The 23,676-nt window shown below is 48.1% G+C and overlaps 8 protein-coding genes across 8 annotated transcripts; 4 read left to right on the plus strand and 4 right to left on the minus strand.

The window, feature by feature from the left end:
• Positions 1 to 85: 85 nt before the first annotated feature.
• Positions 86 to 4,730, minus strand: N7518_004136 (putative UDP-glucose:glycoprotein glucosyltransferase; the record flags this gene model as incomplete). Its single annotated transcript, XM_057185063.1, has 4 exons — positions 86 to 3,199; positions 3,255 to 4,092; positions 4,156 to 4,509; positions 4,582 to 4,730. The coding sequence occupies 4 exons, from the start codon at positions 4,728 to 4,730 to the stop codon at positions 86 to 88; spliced, it is 4,455 nt and encodes a 1,484-aa protein (XP_057041833.1).
• Positions 4,731 to 5,522: 792 nt separating this feature from the next.
• N7518_004137 (uncharacterized protein) lies at positions 5,523 to 6,986 on the minus strand (the record flags this gene model as incomplete). The annotated part of the gene is made up of 2 exons (XM_057185064.1): positions 5,523 to 6,305; positions 6,363 to 6,986. The coding sequence occupies 2 exons, from the start codon at positions 6,984 to 6,986 to the stop codon at positions 5,523 to 5,525; spliced, it is 1,407 nt and encodes a 468-aa protein (XP_057041834.1).
• A 4,144-nt stretch (positions 6,987 to 11,130) lies between these two features.
• On the plus strand, positions 11,131 to 11,870 carry N7518_004138 (ribonuclease P subunit p20 family protein; the record flags this gene model as incomplete). The annotated part of the gene is made up of 2 exons (XM_057185065.1): positions 11,131 to 11,203; positions 11,281 to 11,870. The coding sequence occupies 2 exons, from the start codon at positions 11,131 to 11,133 to the stop codon at positions 11,868 to 11,870; spliced, it is 663 nt and encodes a 220-aa protein (XP_057041835.1).
• Positions 11,871 to 13,053: 1,183 nt separating this feature from the next.
• N7518_004139 (uncharacterized protein) lies at positions 13,054 to 15,391 on the minus strand (the record flags this gene model as incomplete). The annotated part of the gene is made up of 2 exons (XM_057185066.1): positions 13,054 to 14,208; positions 14,258 to 15,391. 2 exons carry the CDS (start codon positions 15,389 to 15,391, stop codon positions 13,054 to 13,056), a joined length of 2,289 nt encoding a protein of 762 aa, XP_057041836.1.
• A 225-nt stretch (positions 15,392 to 15,616) lies between these two features.
• Positions 15,617 to 16,076, minus strand: N7518_004140 (uncharacterized protein; the record flags this gene model as incomplete). The annotated part of the gene is made up of 3 exons (XM_057185067.1): positions 15,617 to 15,622; positions 15,720 to 15,971; positions 16,056 to 16,076. 3 exons carry the CDS (start codon positions 16,074 to 16,076, stop codon positions 15,617 to 15,619), a joined length of 279 nt encoding a protein of 92 aa, XP_057041837.1.
• A 119-nt stretch (positions 16,077 to 16,195) lies between these two features.
• On the plus strand, positions 16,196 to 16,840 carry N7518_004141 (MGR2/ROMO1 family protein; the record flags this gene model as incomplete). The annotated part of the gene is made up of 5 exons (XM_057185068.1): positions 16,196 to 16,262; positions 16,367 to 16,393; positions 16,461 to 16,490; positions 16,546 to 16,636; positions 16,717 to 16,840. The coding sequence occupies 5 exons, from the start codon at positions 16,196 to 16,198 to the stop codon at positions 16,838 to 16,840; spliced, it is 339 nt and encodes a 112-aa protein (XP_057041838.1).
• Positions 16,841 to 18,289: 1,449 nt separating this feature from the next.
• N7518_004142 (ABC transporter ATP-binding protein) lies at positions 18,290 to 20,731 on the plus strand (the record flags this gene model as incomplete). The annotated part of the gene is made up of 1 exon (XM_057185069.1): positions 18,290 to 20,731. The coding sequence occupies one exon, from the start codon at positions 18,290 to 18,292 to the stop codon at positions 20,729 to 20,731; it is 2,442 nt and encodes an 813-aa protein (XP_057041839.1).
• A 1,977-nt stretch (positions 20,732 to 22,708) lies between these two features.
• N7518_004143 (uncharacterized protein) lies at positions 22,709 to 23,119 on the plus strand (the record flags this gene model as incomplete). The annotated part of the gene is made up of 1 exon (XM_057185070.1): positions 22,709 to 23,119. The coding sequence occupies one exon, from the start codon at positions 22,709 to 22,711 to the stop codon at positions 23,117 to 23,119; it is 411 nt and encodes a 136-aa protein (XP_057041840.1).
• Positions 23,120 to 23,676: the final 557 nt, after the last annotated feature.

Genomic DNA, 23,676 nt, shown 5'->3' on the forward strand with positions numbered 1-23,676 from the left:
TAACGGAGATTGACTATTCAATCCAATAAATGCAACAAGTGTAATCATAAATGCAATCGCTCTCCAATGAAACCCACCGGGTCAACTATAATTCATCTTTGCGGTCCTCGCCAGTCTGCACAAACTCAACCCCAGCAGCAGCCTGCTCGCCAGCAACGCGACTCGCCAAAGCCGCAATCTCATCATCATAGGCCGTCCATTCAGGAACCTGCCTCCTAGCCCTCTCTAGCTTAGGCTCCTTGGTAAGAGGATTGTTACAAAGGTCAATAGTCTTCGCCACACCCAAATCTTCATCAGAACACCAAGTCTCACACCAAAGCCACTCCTGCGGCAGACTATGGATGGGAATGTGATGTTGCATGTGGTTGGGCAGGTCCTGGTCGAGATTGCTGAGACTGTTTGGATCCGACGAGAGCATCTGGTATTGGCCGCGCAGACGGTCGCCAGCAGCAAGCGCGCGGAAGCGGTTCAAGTCGACGACGTACAGCGCCGAGATGTGGTAAGGCTTGCCTCGGAGGAAGGTGGACCAGTATCCTTGTTTCCAGAAGCGGAAGCCTTCCATTTCGGTTCGAGAGTCGCCCATCGGCGTGAAGCCGTAGGGCGCTTCTTGGAGGTCGTGGGTGACCAGCTCGTACATGTCGGTGCGCACAATCTGATCCGCGTCGACGAAGATTACTTTGTCCAGGGAGAGGGGGAAGAGCACGTCCAGGAAGAGAATCTTGTACCCCCAGATCTCGCGTTGCTTTTCTTTCTGAGCGCGCAGCCAGTGCGGCCACTTGTATGTTACCATCTCGTATGAGAAGCCGTATTCGCGGGCGAGGGAAGGGAGGAAGGCGCGGAAGGAGGGGGAGAGGAATTGCTCGATGAACCAGAATTTGACGGTGTGTTTGGTGTGTCGCATCACTGAGACCATCATGATGTTTAACATGCGCTCATATAGGTGTCCACTAGCTACTGAGAAGATGTTGATATCGGCGTGTTGTTCGCCTCCGCTCTTGGACCCGACACCAACACTGGAGAGGACGTCAGATGCAAAGTTGAGTCCTTTGGCAAAGTAGTCCATCTTTGAGCCTAGCTGGACTCCTGTTTCGAGAACATCGTCTTCCTCGTGGCCTGGCTTTCGCGACAGGCGAGGGAATAGTGTCCGACCATGGAAGGATAGCAGAGCAACCTCATTGTTCTCGTCACCGGTCTGCGGGTTGTATCCTAGACCACCAACGCTATCGATCTTGAAGATCTTCTCGCTACGGCCGGGCTTCAAGTTGATCTGCCACAAGCCTGGCTGTGCCTTGAACTGGAAGTATCCCAGGTTGGCCATGATGATAGTATCGGCGAAATAGGGGTTGTTCTCAGTGCCCAAGATAAGTTGGACACCTCTAGGTGGAGTCTTCGTTGTAAGATCACGAGAGTGGCCCTCGATCAGAATGTGCTCGAGAGCGTAGACGGCGTCAACATCAGTACCAGACTTGACCGAGCTCAACTTGATGTTATCCAGGTCGTAGACTGATTCACTGGGTGCTACAAGCCAAGACGACGGTACATCCATGCTCAAAGTCAGCAGTGCTTCGACTGGCACGCCAGTGAATGACGCGTGCGGCCGAGCCAGAGCCCCCTCGTCCGTGAAAGATGGCTCTGATTCCAAGACATAGCGGTAGAACCGCTTGACCGGCAGCTCCGTGAGCTCTTCCTTCGGATTCAAGAAAATCTTCAGTTGAACGCCGGAGAGTTCGGACAGTACCTTCAGAATCGGCGACCATCGCTGGGCAACCTCAGATGCTGGGTCAAGGCTAACACCAACGTGAATCGTGGGATCACCGGAGTTGGAAATGGTGATAACAGAGTGCTCCGTCCTCCATTTACCGGAGACGTCCATTCTGAAATCAGGAGTATTTTCGAAGATGCCCTCAGGGACATCTGAGATGGTGGAAAGAGCCACAAGCGATGTCAATTTAGCGAAATCGAGCGGGTTTGAAATCTTATCCGCGAATCCGAGTTCCTCAACAGCCGCCGCAACAGAATCGAGGCGTTTCACCCGTTCGTAGGCAATCAGTTGGATCATCTCTTCCACACTCAACGGATGTTCCTTCTCAATAGGGCCGACTGCTCTCCCATTGACAACAAGTCCCTCAGTGCCAGGGTTGAATCCAAGTTCTTTGGCCAGGATTTGATGCACAGTTTGAATGGTAGAGATATCTTGGGCTTCAGTCTCTATAACTTCAGTCTCAAGATTACCGGATGCAATCTTAGCCAGTACTTGGTCGATACTTTCCTCCTTCGCAAGCGAGAGATAGAGAGTTGCGAGATTCTTGGGGGCATCATCCTCGGCGTCCGATGCCGCATTGTGCAGCATCAGAATCTCCACGTCACTGTTCTCCTTTCGAAGATTAAGAGCATCGGTAAGTAGTTTCACACCCGCCTCTGACTCGAAATCGCCCACAACTATCATATGAGTGCTCTCTAGGGCTCCCTTGTCCGAGAGAACACGAGTCTTACTCAATGCATCTTCATCCGAGGCAAGAATATTAGCGATGTCCACAATCTGTACACTCTTGGGATCCTCGGGCATGAGGAAAGTATTGCGTTTCTCGAATGCGTCAGCTAGGAAAAACTCCGGAAGCCATGTGTCCTCCTCGAAAATTCCCTGAACAATGCCTTGCTGGATCAATTTCAAGTCCTTGCTGATCTGTACGCTCATTCCCTGCATCCAGTTGCCTTCTCGGGAGACAGGGATACCGTTCACTAGGAACTGAGGTGCGTCGCCCGTAAGACTCAACCGACGCTGGTAAGCACCGGTTTGGGACACCACAGCGTCATACTTTTCACTCTTCAAGACTTGATCAAGAGACAGAGCTTCGTGTTCGTCAACCAGGTCGCGTTCTCTAGTCGCAGACTGGAAGCACGATTTGTCTGGGAAGCCCATTTTGTCTTTCGCGGCATACTCTTGGAAATATTGCACAAGAGACTCTATGCCATATGCATCAGAAAGGTAATGCGCTACCTTCAGCTGCGCAATGGACTCTGGCGACGAGATGGTAGGTACCAAGCCGAATCTCACAGGAATTCCTCGGTTGATGAAGGCGTGCAAGTTTCCAGCAACAAGCATCATGTGTTCTGGATTAGACGAGTCCATAGAAACAACGACATTGTGCAGATCCCGGCTCACCGGGGGCAATTGTCCCGGGTAAGAGCCGGCGATGTACTAGAATTATGTTAATATGTATTCCGTCCAATAGCCATACGAAATAAGTACGAACCCCCTCGATATCACCACGCCAGGACTCATATCTCGAGTCCTTTTCCAGATTGTTCATCCAAATGATAACCTGGTTCCCTTCTAAATTATCCCGGTAGTCATACCGTTGCTCCTCGCCACCAGCTTGAGCTTCAGTGAGGAGTCGATGTGACAGTAACTTCACGACATCATCCGCAGAGAGACCGAGGCCGCGGAATTTCTCAATCAATTTCCTCTCTCGGCGCAGATGTTCAATAAGTGAGAATGCGTCAATCTGTTGTTTGTCCATCTGCACACCGTTGATCCACATGGCATTGTAACCACCAGGGAGCATTTTTAACCGGTTGTGCCGGATCTCTTGTGCCATTTCCCCAGTGGAATTGTGGGCAGCTACTATCGATGAATACTTGGGGAAATTTTGGGACATCTTGATCAATGTTCCCAAAGGATCAGCGCTGTCCATAACGTAGCCCGCGGAGTTCAAGCCTAGACGGGTCACATCGGAGGAAGACAGAGGCCGGAGGTCACCTGGAGCATCTTCCTTGGTCTCATCCGGGTCAGTTGGAAGACTTTGGGCGCCCTTTTCTTCGAGCTGCTCTGCATCACGGTCATCAATAACAATGTAGTCCGTTCGCTTCAAAGCAAGCTCCACGCCGTATCCAGACACAAACAAGGGACGAGAAATCCAGTGTTGGGGAGGTCTATAGCGTACACGGTACGAGACTTGTCCCTGTTTTGCCATGTCGCTCAGGGTTTCGTGAAAATCTCTGAACATCGGAGAGGTGATATCTGCGTACAGAACGGCCGGAGGGAGCGATGCATCGCCTAGGACACGATCAAACGGTAGCTCTCTAGGATCCCTAAGGGCACAAATTCGATGTCAGCTATTAGAGTCCATGCGACACGAACAAAGCTCTACCCACAATTCTCCGACAACGTCCTGCTGTGCGCGCTCCATGGTAGAAGAGCAATACTGCTTTCCTTCCGAGTGAACCCACTCGGGACACACCGCATCTTGAGCCACCATCAAGGACTGCTGAACTGAGGTGTTATAGAACTGGAAGTGCGCCTCAATACGAGGCGCCGATGATCGGACCGAAAGCGATAATTTGAACGAGGAAAGACCCTCCGGAGTCCGAATATGGCCGCCATCCTTCACAACTGTCAAGAAGCGGTCGTAGAGCTCCTTCTCAGTTGTGAGGTCCTCAAACGTCCCATCGGCGATGCGATCCAACAAAGGAAAATAGGCGGTGGAGTTTTCTTCTGCGGCAGACTCCCTACATTGAATTAATTAGCCATCATATTGACAGATATATTCCAGGCGAGAGATCACTCAATGTGCAACGTACAGGAGCTCGACGAGGTATGGGGCCGAGTCAAAGGAGGCTTGGAGCGCCACGTTCACGGCTGGACTAGCATTGGCAACCCAGCCTGGTAGCAGAGCTCCGACGACGGCATACCACTGCCAGGGAATGTGAGATCCCGTAGGAACCCTCATTATCGCGCAATGTAGTGTGAGAAGGTAGTTGTGTATATCTGTTGTATGGTATAGGGGATAGCCTCGTATCAGGCGAGCCGTATGTGATGTAGGGTGGGCTTCCTAATTAGCAAATATGCAGGTCAATCCATTTACAATCATCACGCCCCAAATAACCAGAGATCTCAACAAAGACGGTAGTGAGATCGAGAATGAATCTGTTGATCTGATCTGGACACTTGGGAAGTTTCGCTATCTTATCGCAGCTTCTACGGCGGACTGAGCGGCAACTGGCGCAACCCCCAATCCCTACATATTCTACTCCTGCGTTGTATCGCATTGGCTAGAGTAGTGAGATACTATGTGTATCTATATCTACTGGATGAGAGATGGGAATGAGAATGATAAAGATAAAGGTAATAATAATTTTGTTTCAAATCCAGTGAACTGGACGCTATCGTGAAGACATTAAGTCGTAAATCAACACCCCCATATGCTTTCCGTCCAAACGCCTTTTTTTGTTCCGAAACATACTAAGGTAAGTCACATAAGTGCAGCCAGGCTGGCTCTGCACAACAGAGGCCTAGCATTGGCATAGTTGGAAGCGAATGCTCCCTCTCGGTTTTGTGCTTGCAGGGGGGCGACTGCAGCGAGGATGAAAGAAGAGTAAGGGATGACCGAGTCGAGTGCTAGAAATCAAGGGGAAAGGGAGGGGACGTTGATTCCCCTCCCTTGGCTGGGCTTTGTGTTTTTCTTTTCTTTTTTTTTTTTGGTTGCTGGTTTGCTTTGGTAGGAGTTGCAGACAAGTTGCGATTAAGTGGCCTGGCCGATGCTTTCGGCCGCCTCAGCAGCGCCGACTGCCTTGCGAGCTTGGGCTTCATCAATCAAACGCCGGCGCTTGTCCTCGGTCAAATCGAAAGATATATTTGCCTTGAACTTTGGTGGTGTCTTGATGCTCTTGATGCTCTTAGTGCTGCTCTTGGTGCTGCTAGCCGGACTAGTGAGTTTTCCAAGGGATTGCATCTTCTTCAGACTGCGCGCAAACTCCTTCTGCTGCTCCTTCTTGGGGTCCTTCTTCTTGCCCCATGCTGACAGGGAGGAAAATCGTTCCAGGAACGAACCATGCTTGCTAGTGCCTATGGTCGGTTCCGGGAAATGAGGCAGGGGCTTTTCAGTGTCTAAAGAGTGCGAACTAGCAGGACAGGGACCGAAATCGACGCCGAAGCTGATGCCCGAATCGGTGCGGCGCTGCACGCCAGACTTGGTAATCTGACAAGGCTCGTTGATCAAGACACATTCGTCGATCATCTCGAGGGCTGCGTTCATGTATCGCTCAATGGTGGCATGCAATGCAGGCCATCCATTCTCATCACCGGGTGCAGCGCCTTGCTGTATGATAGGTTCCACGATTGAAGGATCAGCCTCAAAGGTGGTAATGTATTTGAAGAAGGTATCACGATAGAGCCCAAGGGTGGCAGTCGACAACTGCTGTGTTGGGGTAGAGCTGTCTCGGTGGACAGGTGGGAGTAGAGTGTTAAGAAGAGCAAGACAGTTGGCTTTGTCGAATGGCTCGAGCATCATCTGATTGACAAGAACCTGAGAAACAAACGTTAGACACACAACTCGCTATTCCGATCTCGGAATAAAACTTACCCAGCGACGCAGGCCGATATAGACTTGAGTGTACAGAAAATCGATCGTGCGTGCCTTGTTGCTGATGTTTTCGTACCAGGTCAACAAGTTAGGATAATTGCGAGCCACCTCCGAGTGCTCAGGGTCCCTTGCATCCTCTGAAGTAACGTTGAGTCGGTTGAAGGCGGCATCAATCTCCTTTTTCCAGCGATTTTGGAGGGTTCTGATGTAATCAAGGGCAGTCAAAGCCTGGGCAAAGTCGACTTCGGACAAATCCAAACAGAAACAGCGGCGCACAAATGAGATAATGAAGCTGGGAGGGAGCGCGCAAGGTTGAGAAGGCACTTCGGCGACAGTCTTGCTCAAACAGGCACGGAATTCGGCATTAGTGTCATAAGAAGGAGCATCGACAGAAGACTTGGAGTTGTGGCCTTTTTTGGACCAAACGGTATCGCGGAAGATGGAGGGTGATCGAGGAATAAATGAAGGTGTCATTGTGCTCTTCGACGGGTGGCAATTGAGTTCGTATGCAGCACGAAGGGAAATTTCGTAGCTGTCAGCGTAACGCAAGCAATGATCAAAGATCCACGTCAATGCTGTCCCGTCGGGTGCATCCAATGTCTCATAGTAAGGGTCTGGAGACATGCTATGAATATTTTGAAGGACTGAAGTGTCGGGACTGTTGTCGGGACAAGAAAAAGTGTTTTAGGGATAAGATAGGAAGAGAGAAGAGACGAATGCGAGTCCAGTGGCTAAAGAGCGATATTTATGAGTCGTAGCGGCTGGGATAGCTCAAAGGCCGTCAAGGGGTAGCTGGAGACCTGATAGGCCCAAAGAGGAATAGAAGACTGATGGAGGGGACCCGGTTGGTCGGATCAGCCCTGGGGTACAAGGAGGCCAACAAAGAAAGAAAAAGCTTTTGCGGCTAGCGAGTACTTTTGTCTCTAGGATATCCCTTGAGAAGTAAACCAATCACGATACGGGATCTGTTGGATCTCCTGCACGCCAGATCTGATGTATGCAAAAAAACGCAAGAAAGCGGCTTCAATGGCTAGCTTCCGGCTGAAACGTGAGACACGTCTTAACTCCCTTCAAGGATCGAGTAGAGAACGTTAAACAGAAAAAGGACCAAAGTGGCTGGGGATATGAGACCAAGTGAATGTAGAGGGAAGTCAAGGAGAGTTGAGGAGGAAGAGTTCAAAATAGTTCGGTGGAGGGGAACAGTCCCATACAAAAAGGCGCGAGCTGTTGCCCTTTGGCTGGACCATTCTACAAGGTGGAGACGCACTCGAGCGCAAAAGTCCGCGAGAATCAAAATCTGGAAATCCAAATTGTTTAGGAGATTTATTTATTTTTTTATTTATTTACATTAATCATTTAAATTGTTTTTCTTTTTTTCTTTGTGTGTGATTTATTATTTTTTATTATTTTTCTTTGTTTAAATCAATGAAACCCATAATTTAATCAATTTAACTAAGACAAACCCCTCCCTATCCGAGTCCAGATCCATGGATTCTGTTTTTTAAAGCTACTCCACCTGCACCGACCCGCTGGAACATGTCATTAGCTCCGATTCCTATGGTTTACAATTGGCGTGGAATGCTTCAGAGACAGCCGTTGACCCCACTAGCCTACGTTGAACACCTTTCCTCTTCAGGTAGGTTCCAAGCCAAAGAGCCTAGCTCACATTTATGATTGGATTATCATCCCCCGTGCCTTTCCGGAGACGACTAGTGCTGTCTTGCATTTAAGGCTCCAGTGCACGCGGAACCCTAACGTTGTGACCGGGAACTGGGGGAGCCGTTACGCCTACCAAATATTTTGGCTCTGTCATATTCACCAGTGCAGTGTAATCCTTTTTATGCAGAAGACGACAGGTCAGTTTACAAGAGGCGATTTCTCGGAAATTTGCCTCCGTGTCAGCTATGTATTACCCTCAGCTTGTGTCTACCATGCACTGCAAGCAGATCTTTCCAGATTGTGGCTCATGTTGGCCACGTACCTTTGTGAAAATCTAAAAACAACATACACATAGACTATTTTTTTCTCTGTACCCATGAGTGTCCATTATTATTATAGTACAGTATGAACCATCCTGTCACCCTATCTATTTTCAACCCTTCAATTCATAATACGTAGATCCGATGAACAGTTACGATTGTGTTTGGCTTCGATCGCCTATGGGCCCCTGAATATAGTACATACACAATATGGAGTATGTATACCTGCAACTTCTATATTGTGTTCATATATATCCCTGGTGATGAACCCACTTGTGACCGTTGCATTAGGCACTCGAAAAAGGAGCCGTTAGAGCAGTCATACGGGATAAAGCAAATATTATATATAAGAGCTAGAATACTCTCTAGGGCTTTCAAGTCAATCATTCATCTGCAGACAGCCGGAGTTATAGACATTACCTATGGTCTTCCTCAGTAACTTGACTGCGATACTATTGTCAGTGTCTGATTAACCGTATCCGTAAAATATAGGTCCAATCAATGGGTATCAATCAGTCTGTATTTCTGTACTGGCTCAGCTGGCAATTTATGGAGCCTGATTACATAAACTAAAATAAACAATAACTAACGTAATTCACAAGCGAGCCGGCCACACAAGCCAGCCGGCCACCCCAAAACATATAGTAAATGCGGTAAATTACAACTCGATATATCAACAACGGTAGTTTATATGGAGATTTCCTTATGGGTTATTGCTTTTTAAGTTATATCTAGTATATTTAGGGAGTTTAGGAAAAGTTGATACCTTGATGGTTGCGTTATATATACTTCTAGCTTTTGGCAACGTAATTTTCGGTATTTTTTGAAATCATCACAAAATAGCCTTCTGCTTGCTTTAATATTGATATATAGTACTAGTAAGCCCTATCGATTACTATCGACAAATAAGGAGATAAGATGAAAACATGGTTGTTGAGATATAGATGTAGAATATATCGCATTTACTATGGTGTTTTGGGGTGGCCGGCTGGCTTGTGTGGCCGGCTCGCTTGTGAATTACGTTACACATTGTTAGGATTAATAGATCCTCCGGTATCCTCCGGTATGCTGACTTGCATACTCCGACAGTCAGTAAGTGCCTGAGGCATACCAGTCTAAGGCGTTTTTTGTTTGCCGATGACTTTCCAACCTTCAGGATTTGCTACATCAACTCAATTTGATACTTGGGATTCTTAAAATTGAAGATCAAACATCAAATATGCACATGACTTGACTTTCATCATTGATACAGGCGAAACAAATTAACACTGCCCAGTTGACCCACCAGCCCGCCAATTTCGCGACCTTCCCAAACTAGTTTGGTGTACATCACTGCCCAGCTTTCAGCTCGAGGTGTACGTCGATCCATCAAGCCTAGATGTGTTGATCGTCAACGCCTTTGTTCACTTCCGATGTTATACCGTAATCCGTACTCCGTTTGTTGACCAGCCTCAGGGGAAAATTTGCCAGACTATCGGGGGCTCACGTGGTGATCGCCCTTACTGTACTCTATATGCCATATGGAGTACGGAGTGCTCCGTACCCTACTCCTTACTCCGTCCAAGATATGGATATTGCGAGAACCAGCTACCGAATACTCGGGTCAACAGACACTTTGGACCCTCTTTGCCTCGATACCTAAGATGCCGCAACGGTGCTTTGATCAACTAGAATGTACGGAACACCTATCAAAGCCATTCCTTAAATATTGGACGAGATGCCCAAGCGGCCCCTTGGGTATCTACAAAATAGGAGGAACTGCCTGTTCATATCGATATTCTCCACTTTAAACTATATAGGACGGAGTCCGGAGTGGAAAAAAAGTACCCCTTTACACATCAATCGCCCTTAATCTGAATAGGCCTCAACTGAGCATTCTCGATGCGTGTGCTCCATACGGATAGTCACATAAACCGGGAACCCACCAGGATCACCTGGTTAGAAGCCCCATTCAGAATCATAACAAAGATCACACTGCTCATCGCCGTTCGAGATCTGCAGTCCACTGCCCACTAGTCTCTTGAATTACGGAGTGTGGTTATGAGCTAAGATCTTCTCTCCGAAACACAACAAGCCGGTGTAGGTATTACTAGGCGATAAGGCGTGTTCCGGCACCTGGAAACTCCATCCGATCAAAAGGACTTCTGGCCCACCCAAATAGATGACCATGCCTGTACTCCGTACTTAGGTCCACCCTGCCAAACATAAAGTATTGCTCAATGACCCCATACCCGGGCCCAGTGCTGGACAGTAGGCCTGGTAGCTTAGTGAAGAAAGAACCTGACAGGAGTCGGGGCGTTTGGATCATGGTAACAATTGAATACAGTATGTACATAACTTAAGCCAACGTCTTTAATGCGGCTCAGGAATGTGGAGTAGGCTTTCAAGTCAACCTTGCTTCCTTTTCAATCGAAAGTAGAAAGTAGACGGAACATCACCGGTCTGCAACACACCGCGGGCCTTCCGAAGCGAATCGCTAGGTGTTCTCCTTTACACTCAAGCACATCAACAAGTGCATAGAGCTACATAATTGTTTGGATGATCAGGCTACTGAGGTCAAATTAGTGAGAAGGTGCTACCTAATTAGGTATCATATAGTTTGCCGATCTACTTTGGAGAAATACCTAGTTTTAGCTTCCCAATTCCAAATTAGGCAGGTTCAACAGGTGATGACATAAGCAAGCCATATGGGCAGGCGGCCGGCAGAAAAAGGCAGACGATAAGACGTGCAGCTCCAATACTTCGACTTGATTCCGCAAATTTTCATTCGTGTAAGGCATATATTAGCCATGGCAAAGGGACTATTGGAGAAAAAGCTCCAGTTTGAGAAAAAGAACAAAGACCTCATTAGACTCCCAAAACGTGCGCCTTCCCATCCGATCGCCTAGATGGCCAATGCTGAGAACCGGGGATCACAAATGCTGACTTTTGGATAACAGATGCCAAAGTTGAGAAGCGTCCTATACCTCATGCCCCAGTCGCATCCCCATATGCTGGCGCATTAGTACCTAAGATTGTCTATGTGTCTAAGACTACGCCATTCATGAGCGCCGTCAAGCGCGTCCAGAAACTCCTGCTGCAGGCCGAGAAGCGCGCCACAGCAAACATCAGTCTCGAGGATACGCGCAAGAACGATAAACAGATACTCGAGGAGTTGTCGAAGGTGCCAGAGAAGCGAGAAAAAGTTTTTGTGAAGGCGACAGGGCGGGCTATTGAGAAGGCGCTGAACGTAGCCAAATGGTTCGAGGAAAAGGAAACCGAGTACACAGTCTGTGTCAATACGGGGAGCGTGGTTGTCGTGGATGATATCGTCGAGGACGAAGAAATTAAAGCAAAAGAAGAACAGAAACGGCAACGGCAGCAAGAGCAAACCCCAACTGACCAGGGAGATGCGGCTTCTAAGCCGGAATCCAAGTCAGCCGCAAAGAAGAGGAAACGTCAGGCCGCCGCGGTAGAGGATGACGCCGAGCTCCCCGAGAGCCGGATAAGGTGGATCAAAATGGTTGAAGTCGCCGTCAGCCTTAAGTGAATTCGCTTGCGGTCACCCCGACAAAACTCCTACGATAGTCGGTCATCCGATTGCACGACCATCATCTGCTGGATGTTCAACTCCAAGGCTTCACACCCATTGCTGCGAACCAACTATGAGCCTGTGACCAAGCCCAGAATTACCAGCTAGAACATTGAGTACACGCACATCCTGCTGAGTGACTACGATCCAAATGGAACGCTGATGGTGACTATACACCACCCAGTAACCCAGTTCAGAAGATTTTTATCCTGAATTCCTGTTTTGGGATGCAGTCGAGCCCTCAAGCCTCTTTTTACCACCCTCACCGCTCTACAGGTGCAATATCCACATTACAGGCGCGGAAGGCCCTTGATCAGGATCAGGAAAGGAACAATTTGTTTGCCCTTAGGTTATTAGCCTAGCGCAAAATCATGTACATTGAGATTATACTTCAGAAATAAACTCTGATTTCCCCAGAGCGCATGCTCCACCCAACCGACTTAACGCACTGTATATGCTGGACGGACTTATATGGAAAATGAAAGAGAGGGAGATAGGACTATAGGTTGAAGGTACTACTCCAATCAGAAAAGAGGTTAAAAGAGGGAGAGTGATCGAATCTGCCAGCGAATAACAAATGGCATGAATAGAAAACGAAATAGTACGAATAAGAACTCCTTGATACGCTCACAAAGCCCTGTGCTGACATGACATGATGAATGATAATGCCTGAAAACCCTTCGTCGAACGAAACGTTTCAAAGAGAGGCTGCAAGGAATGTATCCTAATTTTCCCATCATGTACAGACAAAAGAGAAAGAGAGATGTCGACCTATAAAAGGGTGACAGGCTAATAGTAACATGGTAGGAGGTAGAAGAAGAACGAAGAAAAAGGAGATGGCAAGACAGAGGGGAGGAACGGACGTCGGAGAAGACGACCAAGAAGGAGATTCCCAAGAGGGATCTCGAGAAAGTCATCAAAAAATTCGTGAAATAAAAGAGACAGTGTGGGCTAAAGGGAATATGCTCCGAATATGAAGACAAGAAGATGGTCCTCAAGCGAGACAAGAATCAGCACATTCATCGCCAGAAAGTCGTGACTGGCAAAGACTGAAAAAGATAGAAGACAAAGTCAAATTATGCAAAGGGCCTATGCAATAGAAATAGCCGTCAAAGGGATAGGAAAGCGAGGCCAGGCTGGTTTATTTGTCGATCTTTTGCCAACTGTTGAGATAGGCCATCAGGCCTACTCCCAATAAGACCACGCCAAACATAGAAGCGTAAGGACTTGCTTCTTGTACATAGTTGTATCGATGGCGTTGTGTTGCAAAGGCTGTGGCTGCAGCTGCAGCATCCATGTCCTTGTTTTGCGAGGTGACCGAATCGGAGCCCTGCATCGATGGAGTCTTCGTCTTGGAATCCGTTGGAATATCATCGCTCGTAAGCGACTGTTCTGCTAACCCATTGCTTGGCTCGCAATCATGCGTATCGGTTTTCTTGTCAAGCGCCGTGGCTGATGCCTTCTCGGCGCGTTCCTGGCGCAAGGTTTCAATCATTTCGTTCAACGACTTGCGAGACTCCGTGGTCTCATCTTCAGCCTTCTCGGCTCGATCTTTAAAGAATGCCATTTGCTTTCTCATCTCTGCCATCTCCTCCATCATGATTTCCAAGCGAGTCTGAAGTTCAGCAGTCTTGTCTTCCACAGGAGCGTCTGCCTGGCTGTTGTCGGGAGCGGGAGTCTCCGAAGGATGGGTGCCGTTGACCTGTACGGTTGCTTCTGAATCGTCCTGTTCCTCCTTTCTGTCTACGCCATTCTCTGGAGATGGAACAATGCCGTTTTCGACTTTGACTTCAACATCCAATGAGCGCATCTCCAATTCATTGACTTTGTCTTCTGCCAATTTACGAGCAGCCTGCTCTTGGAACAGCAAATTTTCTAGTTCCTTGACACGTGTTCCATGGGTTTCAATCTCTCGCTTGGCAGAAGATAGCGCCTCGATGAGATTCAATATCTGACTAGAATCGCGGGAGACAGGAGAACCTGTACCACTCTTCGGTTTTTCCGTATCGCTGCGCTTCAGCGGTGAGAACGGTTCTGATGTACTTCGTGACAACGCGTCGGGTTTCTCCGGCAGAGGCTGTTGAGGTGGAGGGGCAGGAGGATCCGAGAATCTGGAGAAGGAGTCGACTCGAGGCATTTTGGGCCGACCATTCATCTGGCGATGAGAACTGTTCTCCAAAGGAGAAGGCTTAATGAGCTTTTCTTTCTCTGCATAGCCTGGTTTCATGATCGTCGTCAAAAATTCATCTGCTTGAGAAAGATCTGTTGTCTGTTGCTTTGCGGATTTCAGTTCGCCCTGGAAAAAATCAGTGATATGTAGTATGCAGATAAATTGTGATACACACCGTAAGCCGCTTGACGACCTGTTCGATAGAGATTGGGGAATTCCAGTAGTTCATCTGCCGTTGTTGATGCAAAGCATTGAGCTGATTGCTGGCAACACTCTGGGCAATTCTGCTACTCGCGTTGCTACCGGCTCTACCGCGCGTATGAGAAAGAGGTTGGCTCAAGGGAGAAGGAAGAAGGCCTCCCCCCGAGGCAGGATCCAAGTCCCCAAAGTTCAGATCAAGGATACTAGGAGTAGTGCCATAAGTTCCGGCATGCTCAACCTTAGATGAGACTTTGTGATGGACGATGGTGGATTGATCTTCGCTGACAATATCAATACCCAGCTCTAGGGTATCGCTTTCTCGCAGTTCGTGCGGCTCTGACTCCCGATTTTCGGGAGACAGTCGGTGACCGTTCACAAATGTCCCGTTTGAAGATTTGACGTCTCGGATCCAGATTTTGCCAGACTTATCGGCCCATACCTCAGCATGCTGTCGAGAGAGGACTTTGGAGTCAAAGAATCCATTGAGAGGCGTAGGCACCGTTTTGGCATTTGTTTGGCGCCCGATTCGTAGGACGTCGGGATAATATGGTACATTGATCTGTTTCCTGTCAAAAGTGCCGTTCATCGGCAAAAGAATCAAAATTGCTAGATTCTCCGAGGGTGGGCCGGTTGGCGCACGGACTCCATTCTGCTGCGATGACTGGGGCATCTGTTGCGATGGGACGATGTTTAAAGGCTGGTGCATTGCGGACATTGTCGACGACGCACTTGGGCCCGACGAGAACGCAGGCACCGCCTGAGATCGCGCGTTTGTCACCCCCGATACCGGCTCGGATTTCGAGCTAGGCCAGATATTTTTCGAATACTTCTTTTTTGATGACGACCAAGTCTCTGATTCACTGGCCGAATTCTGCGCGGCATGGGTATCTTGGGAAGGGGTGGTCACAGTAGATGCGGAGGAGACCGAAGAATTCGACCCTAGAGAGGACGAGGAGTTTGAGCGTTGAATGTGTTTCCGTGGCATGAACATCCGTGACACGTCGTCCGCATTCGCTGAAGACAGAGCTCCTTCTCCTCCGTTACTAGAGCTGTACCATCCCAAGCGAGACCCCGATTCGACACTAGGTGGAGATGCCACGGCAGTCATAGAGAAGGATGCGAATGGTTCAAGGGAATGGAATATCTAGACGGAGCACGGAGCGCGTCCACGGTTGCGAACTGTAAAAGGGGCCGTAGGCCGTCTTCTGAGGAGGTCTCAAGAGTAAAAAGAGGACGTCTAGTAATGTTGGTTTATGTCCGGGGATTGGTGATATTGAATGCGCGCAAGGGTGATTGAAACTTGGGTCGCCCGACTAAAGTCAAGACGGTCGCGTTAGTGCTGTTTAGGGAGAGACAAATAAATTGACTCCTAGGTCGAGGTCTTGCCTCGACCCCACAAAAAATAGTTGCGTATTTGGAGTAGGAAGTGGACTCACTTTAGAATTGTGAACTGAGAGATATTTAGGAGAGAATAAAATAGGTGCTTCAAGACCAAGGAGTTGTGTGGAGGTCGGAAATCGTGAGCGACCGGGCTCACGCCAGGGCAATGATATAAGCACAAGACGGGACTGCCGCCTCGGCGCAGGCTTCAGGCAGCCCTTTAAAAGACGTAGCGAAAAAGAAATCAGAGACCGAGGATAGTTGCCATGAGGGAACCCACGCAAGAGCGCAAGAGTGCCATTTGTTTCCTACGCCCTTGATGCCGCCGACAGGCAAAATGGGTCACGTGCTATACCGGCACGTGTGCGATTTCAAGCCCGTTAGGGACTCACGTGACGAAGGCGGAGAAGCATCAAGCCGAGGAGGAAAAAGAGCTTGTTCCTTGACTCTCACAACGAGATCTCTCATTCGGCTCAGAGCTGTTGCATGCTGTTTTTAATCTAATTCACAAGCTTCTTTTTAGCTTTCCATAATGCCTGTGGTTGCCGGACCTCCCGCTCAAGCGGGCCCAGGGGGTGTTCCCTCAACTTTGGAGAAGAGTATGTCATCTACAACCTAGTGATATAGATCACCCTCCGCGTGGTGTCCTTTTTCCTTGGGCACTATATATATATGTGAACCAAGTATGCTGACATATTCCTAGTGAAAATGGGCTGCCTGATGGGTTCCAGTACGTGATCACAAAACAACCGAGCCTTGTTCGCCAAGAGCTTTTGCTAACATAGCTCCCCTTTCAGCTGTTGGTGGTATCATGGGCTTCATTATTGGTTGGTCCCACTTAGTCCCCGAATGGAGATGTGCATGATAGGCTAACTGAAACAGGAACTGTGACGATCTTCCAATATGGCGCTGGCCCCAACGGTGTTATGCGGACTCTCGGCAAGTATATGCTAGGTTCAGGCGCCACTTTCGGGTATGGTTGACTCCTTGAAAGCTTTGAAGTTATACTACTTTGGTTGAGAATCACTGGCTAATCAACTTCCCTTCAAATAGACTCTTCATGTCCATCGGTAGCGTCATCCGCTCCGAAGGACCTCAAAACGATGCCTGGCTTCGTGCTCGGGGCCCCCCAATGATGCTCCCCCGACAGAGCCCCCTCCGGCCAATGCGCCAGTGAACACAGTTTTTCTCGCAGTCTTATGGCTATGTTCGGGAAACATGCGACATGACCACTCCTTGGCGACGTCCCTTGTACGATATAATCTCTATGGTTAAGAGATACTTTTTCTGGTGGTTTCGAGAGACAGGACAACTACCCAAATATGGCTGTGACGGACAAGTTCATGGGTACTCGCTACTTGAACACGCGATGTACATAATCTAGCAGTACCCAGAACATGAATTGAAGTTCAATTGTCTCAGTTGTTCCATGTTAGGCGTTGTCGTGATAATATATTCTTTTTTTTTCTCTTTTACACGATTCAATCCTGTCCTTGGAAAGGAAACTCCTCTGTGATGCTGTGTGGGGACGGTCCAATGATGTGAGAATCCAGCTCAAGGGGGGGGGATCAATCTACGAGGTCAAAGATTCTATGTATGGGCTAGTCTAGCTACCCTTGTTGATTAAGTCCAAAGTCAGGGCAAGAAATCTGGTTGGTTCTGAATACGACCACGTTGATTGTCAATCTTTTAGTAAAACCACAGCCAACCGTCATATTATTTGACTGGACTGGCATCTATTTTGTCTCAAGACGTGGCTTTGATGCCCAGGCTAGGCAGTATGTAAGGCTATAACCGTCTTGTCTTGATCATAGCCACCAAACTATAGAAATCCCCTTTCAGAGGAGCCATCTCTACCTACAAGTAGCTAACAGGCAGCTGTACCCGTGATTCAGTTCTGTTTGTTTCCGTTTGTCCGATCCTGAAACCAGATGCAGACGGATGTTAGATTGCTGTTCCAGCCGCTCTCGGGGATTTAGAGATTTAATCCCAGATTATTCCAGTTAGGGACCGTACTGTTTGCCTTGACATGTGCAGGTACGCGGTAACGGTAAGTAGAACTTCATGTTGTATAGAACTTTCTATATAGAGAGGTAGGTGAAGATCAATATCAAAGTACAGACAACGAAGGCGAAGTACGGTCACGGTCGCAGTTTGAGAATAGAACCTATATCACAGTGTGATAATTAGGAACAGGATTATTCCTTTATTACTTATCCTCGAACAAGTCACCGAAACATAGTCAGCCCCTTAGATGTCCACTGCACGGAGTACAAAGTAAGTAGTAAGGCATGTCTGCCAACCAAGAGCATCAACTTACGGTGTAGCCAGGTAAATTCCAGTCTGATCTGCATGGTCCAACCAATAATGAAGCCATTTTGCCGCCTCGGCCTAAGTCTACAGCCCGGTTTAGTTTGGATAGCCGCTAGGACACCCTTCTCCCAGCCCCCTGGCGCAGGAGGTACCTTTGACATGATCAGTGCGTCTATCCAATAAGCAGTCGCTCAGTTAATAACGGGTCTTTGGTATAGGAATGAGGCTCAGAATGGGGGAATATATAAAGAACCACCTCTGCTAGTACCCTGCTAGAGAGGTTTTACCCAGAACCTCCGTCCCACCTCCCATCATGGCTACTCAGCTAGCACCTCCCCTTCATTATAGCTGTACTTTGATAGCAAGTCTCTACATTGTAATATGCATTTTATTTTATCGCACTCCGGTAAAGAGAAGAAAGACTCGCTCCAAGCGCCGCAGTCGACCTCGAGTTATCTTGGCTAGCTTGATCGTTTTCACATATGTCAGTCAAACGGCCTTGAAAATCACCACTGATGACCTGGACAGTTCTCAGCCATTCTTGGTGCATATGACCTCTCAAGCGGTCATATGGACGGCACTGTGGCTGCGACAGAATCCTTCCAAGTACGAAGTGGCTGGGAGCTCGTTGGTCACCGCTGGTTTCGAAATTCCACTCCTTGCGCTCTCTTTGTGTCCCAAGCCGAGACAGTGGGTGCCAAACACGCAGGTTACCATCTCAGCAGTCCGACTTGCCCTGCTTGTCTTTGTGGCAAGTGCGATTCTATTTGAGACTAGACAGAGGAAGAAAAAGATATCGGAAGAGTCGCGCCCTTTCCTAAATGGCAATCATACAAGATATGGCGCAGCGAATGGCAATGACTCGGACAATAGCAGCGTGGACTCCAAGAGCGAGAGCGATTCGGACACCGGCAAGAATAAGAATGATGCAGCCATGCGCAGGAAAAGACTCCGCAATGACAAGTTGCAGTCATTTAAGGGTTGGTTGGAATATCTGAAAAGCTTCTCGATATTTCTGCCATACTTGGTCCCCAGAAACAATCGCAAGGTCCAGCTTTGTATTGCTACCAGTATCTTCTGTCTAGTATGCCACCGGGCTCTGAACATCCTCATTCCTCAGCAACTAGCAGATGTCACCGATAGCATTTTTGCCAACAAAACCCCATATGCTTCACTGGGAAAATGGGCGCTGCTGCAGCTCATCAGTGGCGGAGCTGGGCTAGGATTGATCGAGGCGCTTGTCAAGATTCCTATCAGGCAGTTCTCTTACCGGCAGATCACTGCTGCTGCCTTCAGCCATGTCATGAACCTGTCAATGGACTTCCATATCGAAAATGACTCAGCAGAAGTTATGAAGTCCATCGATCAAGGTGGAGCGCTGAACAGTCTGTTAGAAGTTGCTATTCTAGAAATCATCCCGACAGTGATTGACTTGGCTATTGCATGTGTTGTTTTCTATTTGAAGTTCAATATCTACGCGTCCCTGCTGGTGGTGATAGTATCTATTGCTTATGTTGCGACGGAGGTCTTTACCTCTAACTGGAACATCGATGCCAGACGTGATGTTTCACAGACACAGCGAGACGAAACTCGCATTATGCATCAGGCCGTACAAGGCTGGCAGACTGTCACATACTTCAACCAGTTTTCGTACGAGAGGTCTCGCTTTGGGGAAGCAGTTAACCTCGCCTTGAAGGCCAGCGCTCGTTTCGGTCAACGCCGAGCAATAGGCAGATCACTCCTGGACTTACTCAAACCCATTTGCTTCGTTGGTCTCTCCTCGCTCATCGTACATGAGATTTCTGTGGGACGCGCCTCCACGGGAGACTTTGTTTTCTTCATTCAGTATTGGTCTTCGCTCATCTCTCCTTTGGCCTACCTCTCCGCGCAATATCGCTGGCTTGTCTCTGATCTAGTTGATGCGGAGCGGCTACTCTTCCTGTTCCAGTCCAAGCCCAGCGTCACTGACAAGGAGTATGCGATGCCGCTGAAGCCTGGTGATGGCCGTGTTTCATTCCACCATGTTGACTTTGCCTATGATTCTCGATTAAAGACTCTCAAGGATGTGAATATTTCTATCGAACCTGGGACAACAGTTGCACTGGTCGGTATGACTGGTTCAGGGAAGACAACAATCCTTAGACTCCTTCTCCGACTTTACGATGTTACTGCAGGCCATATCGATATTGACGGCCAAGACATCCGCGACATAACCCTCAGCTCACTACGTCAGACTATCGGTGTCGTTCCACAAGATCCCGTCTTATTCAACGCGTCTATCATCGAGAATTTGCGGTATGCCCGGCCCTCAGCTTCGGATGAAGAGATCCACGAAGCATGTCGTGCCGCAGCTATTCACGAGAAAATCCTCACTTTTGTCGACGGATACAACACCACAGTTGGAGAACAGGGTGTCAAGTTGTCTGGTGGTGAACTACAGCGGATGGCCATTGCTCGGGTTTTCCTAAAGAGGTCACCGATTCTCCTGCTGGATGAAGCAACGAGTGCCGTAGACTCGAGCACGGAATCGGATATCCAGACGGCGTTGGACCGATTGAGAGCCAAGCGAACTACATTTGTCATTGCGCATCGACTTTCAACTATTTCCAGCGCCGACCGGATCCTTGTTGTGCATGAGGGACAGGTTGTCGAGAGCGGGTCTCACCAAGAGCTGCTGAAGAAGGATGGTGGAAAATATCAGAACCTCTGGCGGAATCAGTTCGGGGACATCAAAAATGAGAAGCCTGCGTTGTAAGCGAGAGAACTGGAATGATTGAAGATGACAAGAATGGGAAAATAATTGAGAAATGAGCGAATGCAAATGGGATCGACAATTCTGATATGCTTGGTCTTTACTTTTGATACTACATACAATACAGTCTTTACCTGGAGGTCTACAGCGTAGAATCATCGCATATCAAAGACTCAGTGTCAATGGCCACGAGTTCTCCGAGTTCTCCCCGAGGAACCTAGTGTCTAGAGACAACGCTGATTGATATCGGGCTCTGTTGCAGCGAAAATTATGGTATTTTAAGGACCAATGAACTGGTAATGGGTACTGATATATATTTCATCTAGCCATGACAGTATTGGTCTCAACGCTATTTCCAAAGCACCGATTTACAACCAAAGCTAAAGGCACACTATTTAACCTATCATGTGTAGGATTTGAGTGCCCCTAATTTGATCCAACTACTTTGTGCAATCTTATTGAACAAAAAATAAGATTGAGCGCTAAACATGAGAAGAAAAAGAGCGAACGCCTTTCCCCCCTCCCTTTTTCTCCTGTCCAAATGACCTTAGACGGATGAGTACGGACTATGGAGTGGATAATGATCATCTTCAAATTTCAAGTCGATCGACACGACAGAGTATACTCCGTAGTAGGATTTGTCGTTGTGTTCCAAGTGGAGGACATAGGGCTTGGCGAGCCCAATGAGCCCAGAGCCCCTGAAAAAGACCCCTCTTATAATCATGACATGGTGCCAACACATAACACAGTGTGCCAATGTAGTTATATGTTGTAAGGCTAAGAACACGAATAAGTGAGCATCGAATGACTCACCTCCTCCCCAGACTCTACGCCACGGAGTCGAGATTCCCAACACAGTAGGCCCGAGCGACGATCGTTTTTCGTTCCTGAATAGAACCACGCAAACGATCCACAGAGCCTTATAACATAGGAAGTAGTATGTATAACACAAAAAGTTTCTTTCTAAATAGTGTGGGAACCGGGCAAATTGCGGTAAATTTCAGTATTGGGGGGAACCACCGGAACCATTTTAAGGCAGGTAAGATGTCAGATCAGGACCCAAGTCAATTCCTCCATAAACTGTCTGTTATTGTTATGTCTAAGATTGTTCTTCCTGCGCATGACGCCAGGGGTCCGGAAAAGACGGAAGTGCCCGCGAGGGAGTGAACACTTGCAGTAGCATGTGATGGCCAGCGAGAATCGTCATTCTAACTATCACTCTAGGGGTAATAATAAAACAGCAAAACAACAAAGTAAGCAAAGTAAGCAAAGGCGCCACTGGAAACAGTTCTGAACATAGGAAGTGGCGTAATTACACCGGAGTATACGGAGTACGAGGCGAAGAATTCTCGTATTTGCTGCACCAAGGGACACGGTTTGAAATTACGAGCAACAGATGTAAATAAGCCCAACTATGGCATTTAACTACTCTGCATACGATAATCACAGACTTTACCCCTGGCGTCTTTGTTGTAGAGTCTGTGCGGAAAACTCTTTGGCATTTAGGGCTTCAAATGTTATAGTTCGGTCTGAATGGAGCCCAATCTTCCAGGGTCGTGTTCAATGGGCCAATAGGAAGGTTATGTTTCACTTGCAAATCAAACAATAATACAAGAGAGCAAATACAAGACCAAAACAGAAGCGCCACAAGACTTCTTTGACTGAATGGCTCTTTTCCCCAGGTTCGAGACGTTATTTAGCCCCGGCCATGCCCTAAATTTCCTTTTTTTTTTCCCTTTTTCCTTAGACGCAGAGATTTCTCTTATATACACTCGTTTCAGTCACTCTTTATACTGTCTGAGCAGCGCTCCACACGATCTTTATTGAATCTCTCTTTTGACGCTCACTCTTTTGCGATCAAATTTGAAACACATCTATTCTCATCTTGGCGCCATATCAACGCTTCACCAATCTTGAACCCAATTCAATCACTTTGCTCCCTCTTCCATATTGATATCTACCTTCGAATCAATTCGCAAAATGAAGTTCACCACCATCGTCGCCTCCCTTTGCCTAGTCGCGGCTCCATTCGTCGCCGCAGAGGAGACCATTACCTCGACTGCAACCACGACCGTTACTAAGACTCTGGTTCGCGTCAATTCGGTGACCCCAACTCCTACTCCCATCACGACTTCCATCACGACTTCCGTCGCGGGTACCATAGCGAGTACCATCGCAAATCCTAGCCCAAGTCCCAGCCCAAGTTCCAGCGCGAGATACCTGAGCACCATGTCTGTTTCGACGTCGACTCCCCTCTCTCGTGTGGCCTCCACTACTTCTGCTGTTCCAGCCGCCACCTCCATCGGCGCAGCGGCCAACATTGGCGCCGGCATGCCAGCTGCCTTGGCCGTCGCTGGCTATATCGTTGTGATGGTGGGCCAAGCCTTGTAATTACAATCGCGACTTCTCGGCAAGAAGCCTTCATGCAGGCAACGATCATGAATTGGAGCCACTGCCATACTGCGCCCAGTTCATACTGCATGACTTGCTGCCTTGTTGATTGCCGTTTATCTCCAGCAGAGCCGGGATCTTCTTCTTTTTTCTTCTTACACTTTAACAATTCTATTCCTCTCGGTCAGCTGAAGAACCCGTTTTCAGAGAGGAAATGGCTTAACGCTTTTTCAAATACCCCATTTTTTTCACTTCATTATGACTTTTTGGACCGATATGAGTTGATGCTGTTATTATTCTCTTCTTCAAACCCTGTTGATTCAATTATTTTGTCCATATACGTTGTCATGGGTGACCTGCTAGTTGTCAGACTGGTCTGGCTGATATCCAGGACTTGCATGAGTCGAGTTTGAGTCATCCACAGAATATAGACACCTTTCTTCTTCTCCTTTGATGCCAATTCCAACTATAAACACCAATAGCAGCGACGTGGTAGAAAGATAGAGAAGATCGTGTCGATCCAACATTCCAGTGGGGAAGCCGTGAGCTCCGGGGTC

Source organism: Penicillium psychrosexuale (assembly GCF_028828465.1).
Source record: "Penicillium psychrosexuale strain IBT 29551 chromosome Unknown utg000003l, whole genome shotgun sequence".
NCBI lineage: Eukaryota > Fungi > Ascomycota > Eurotiomycetes > Eurotiales > Aspergillaceae > Penicillium > Penicillium psychrosexuale.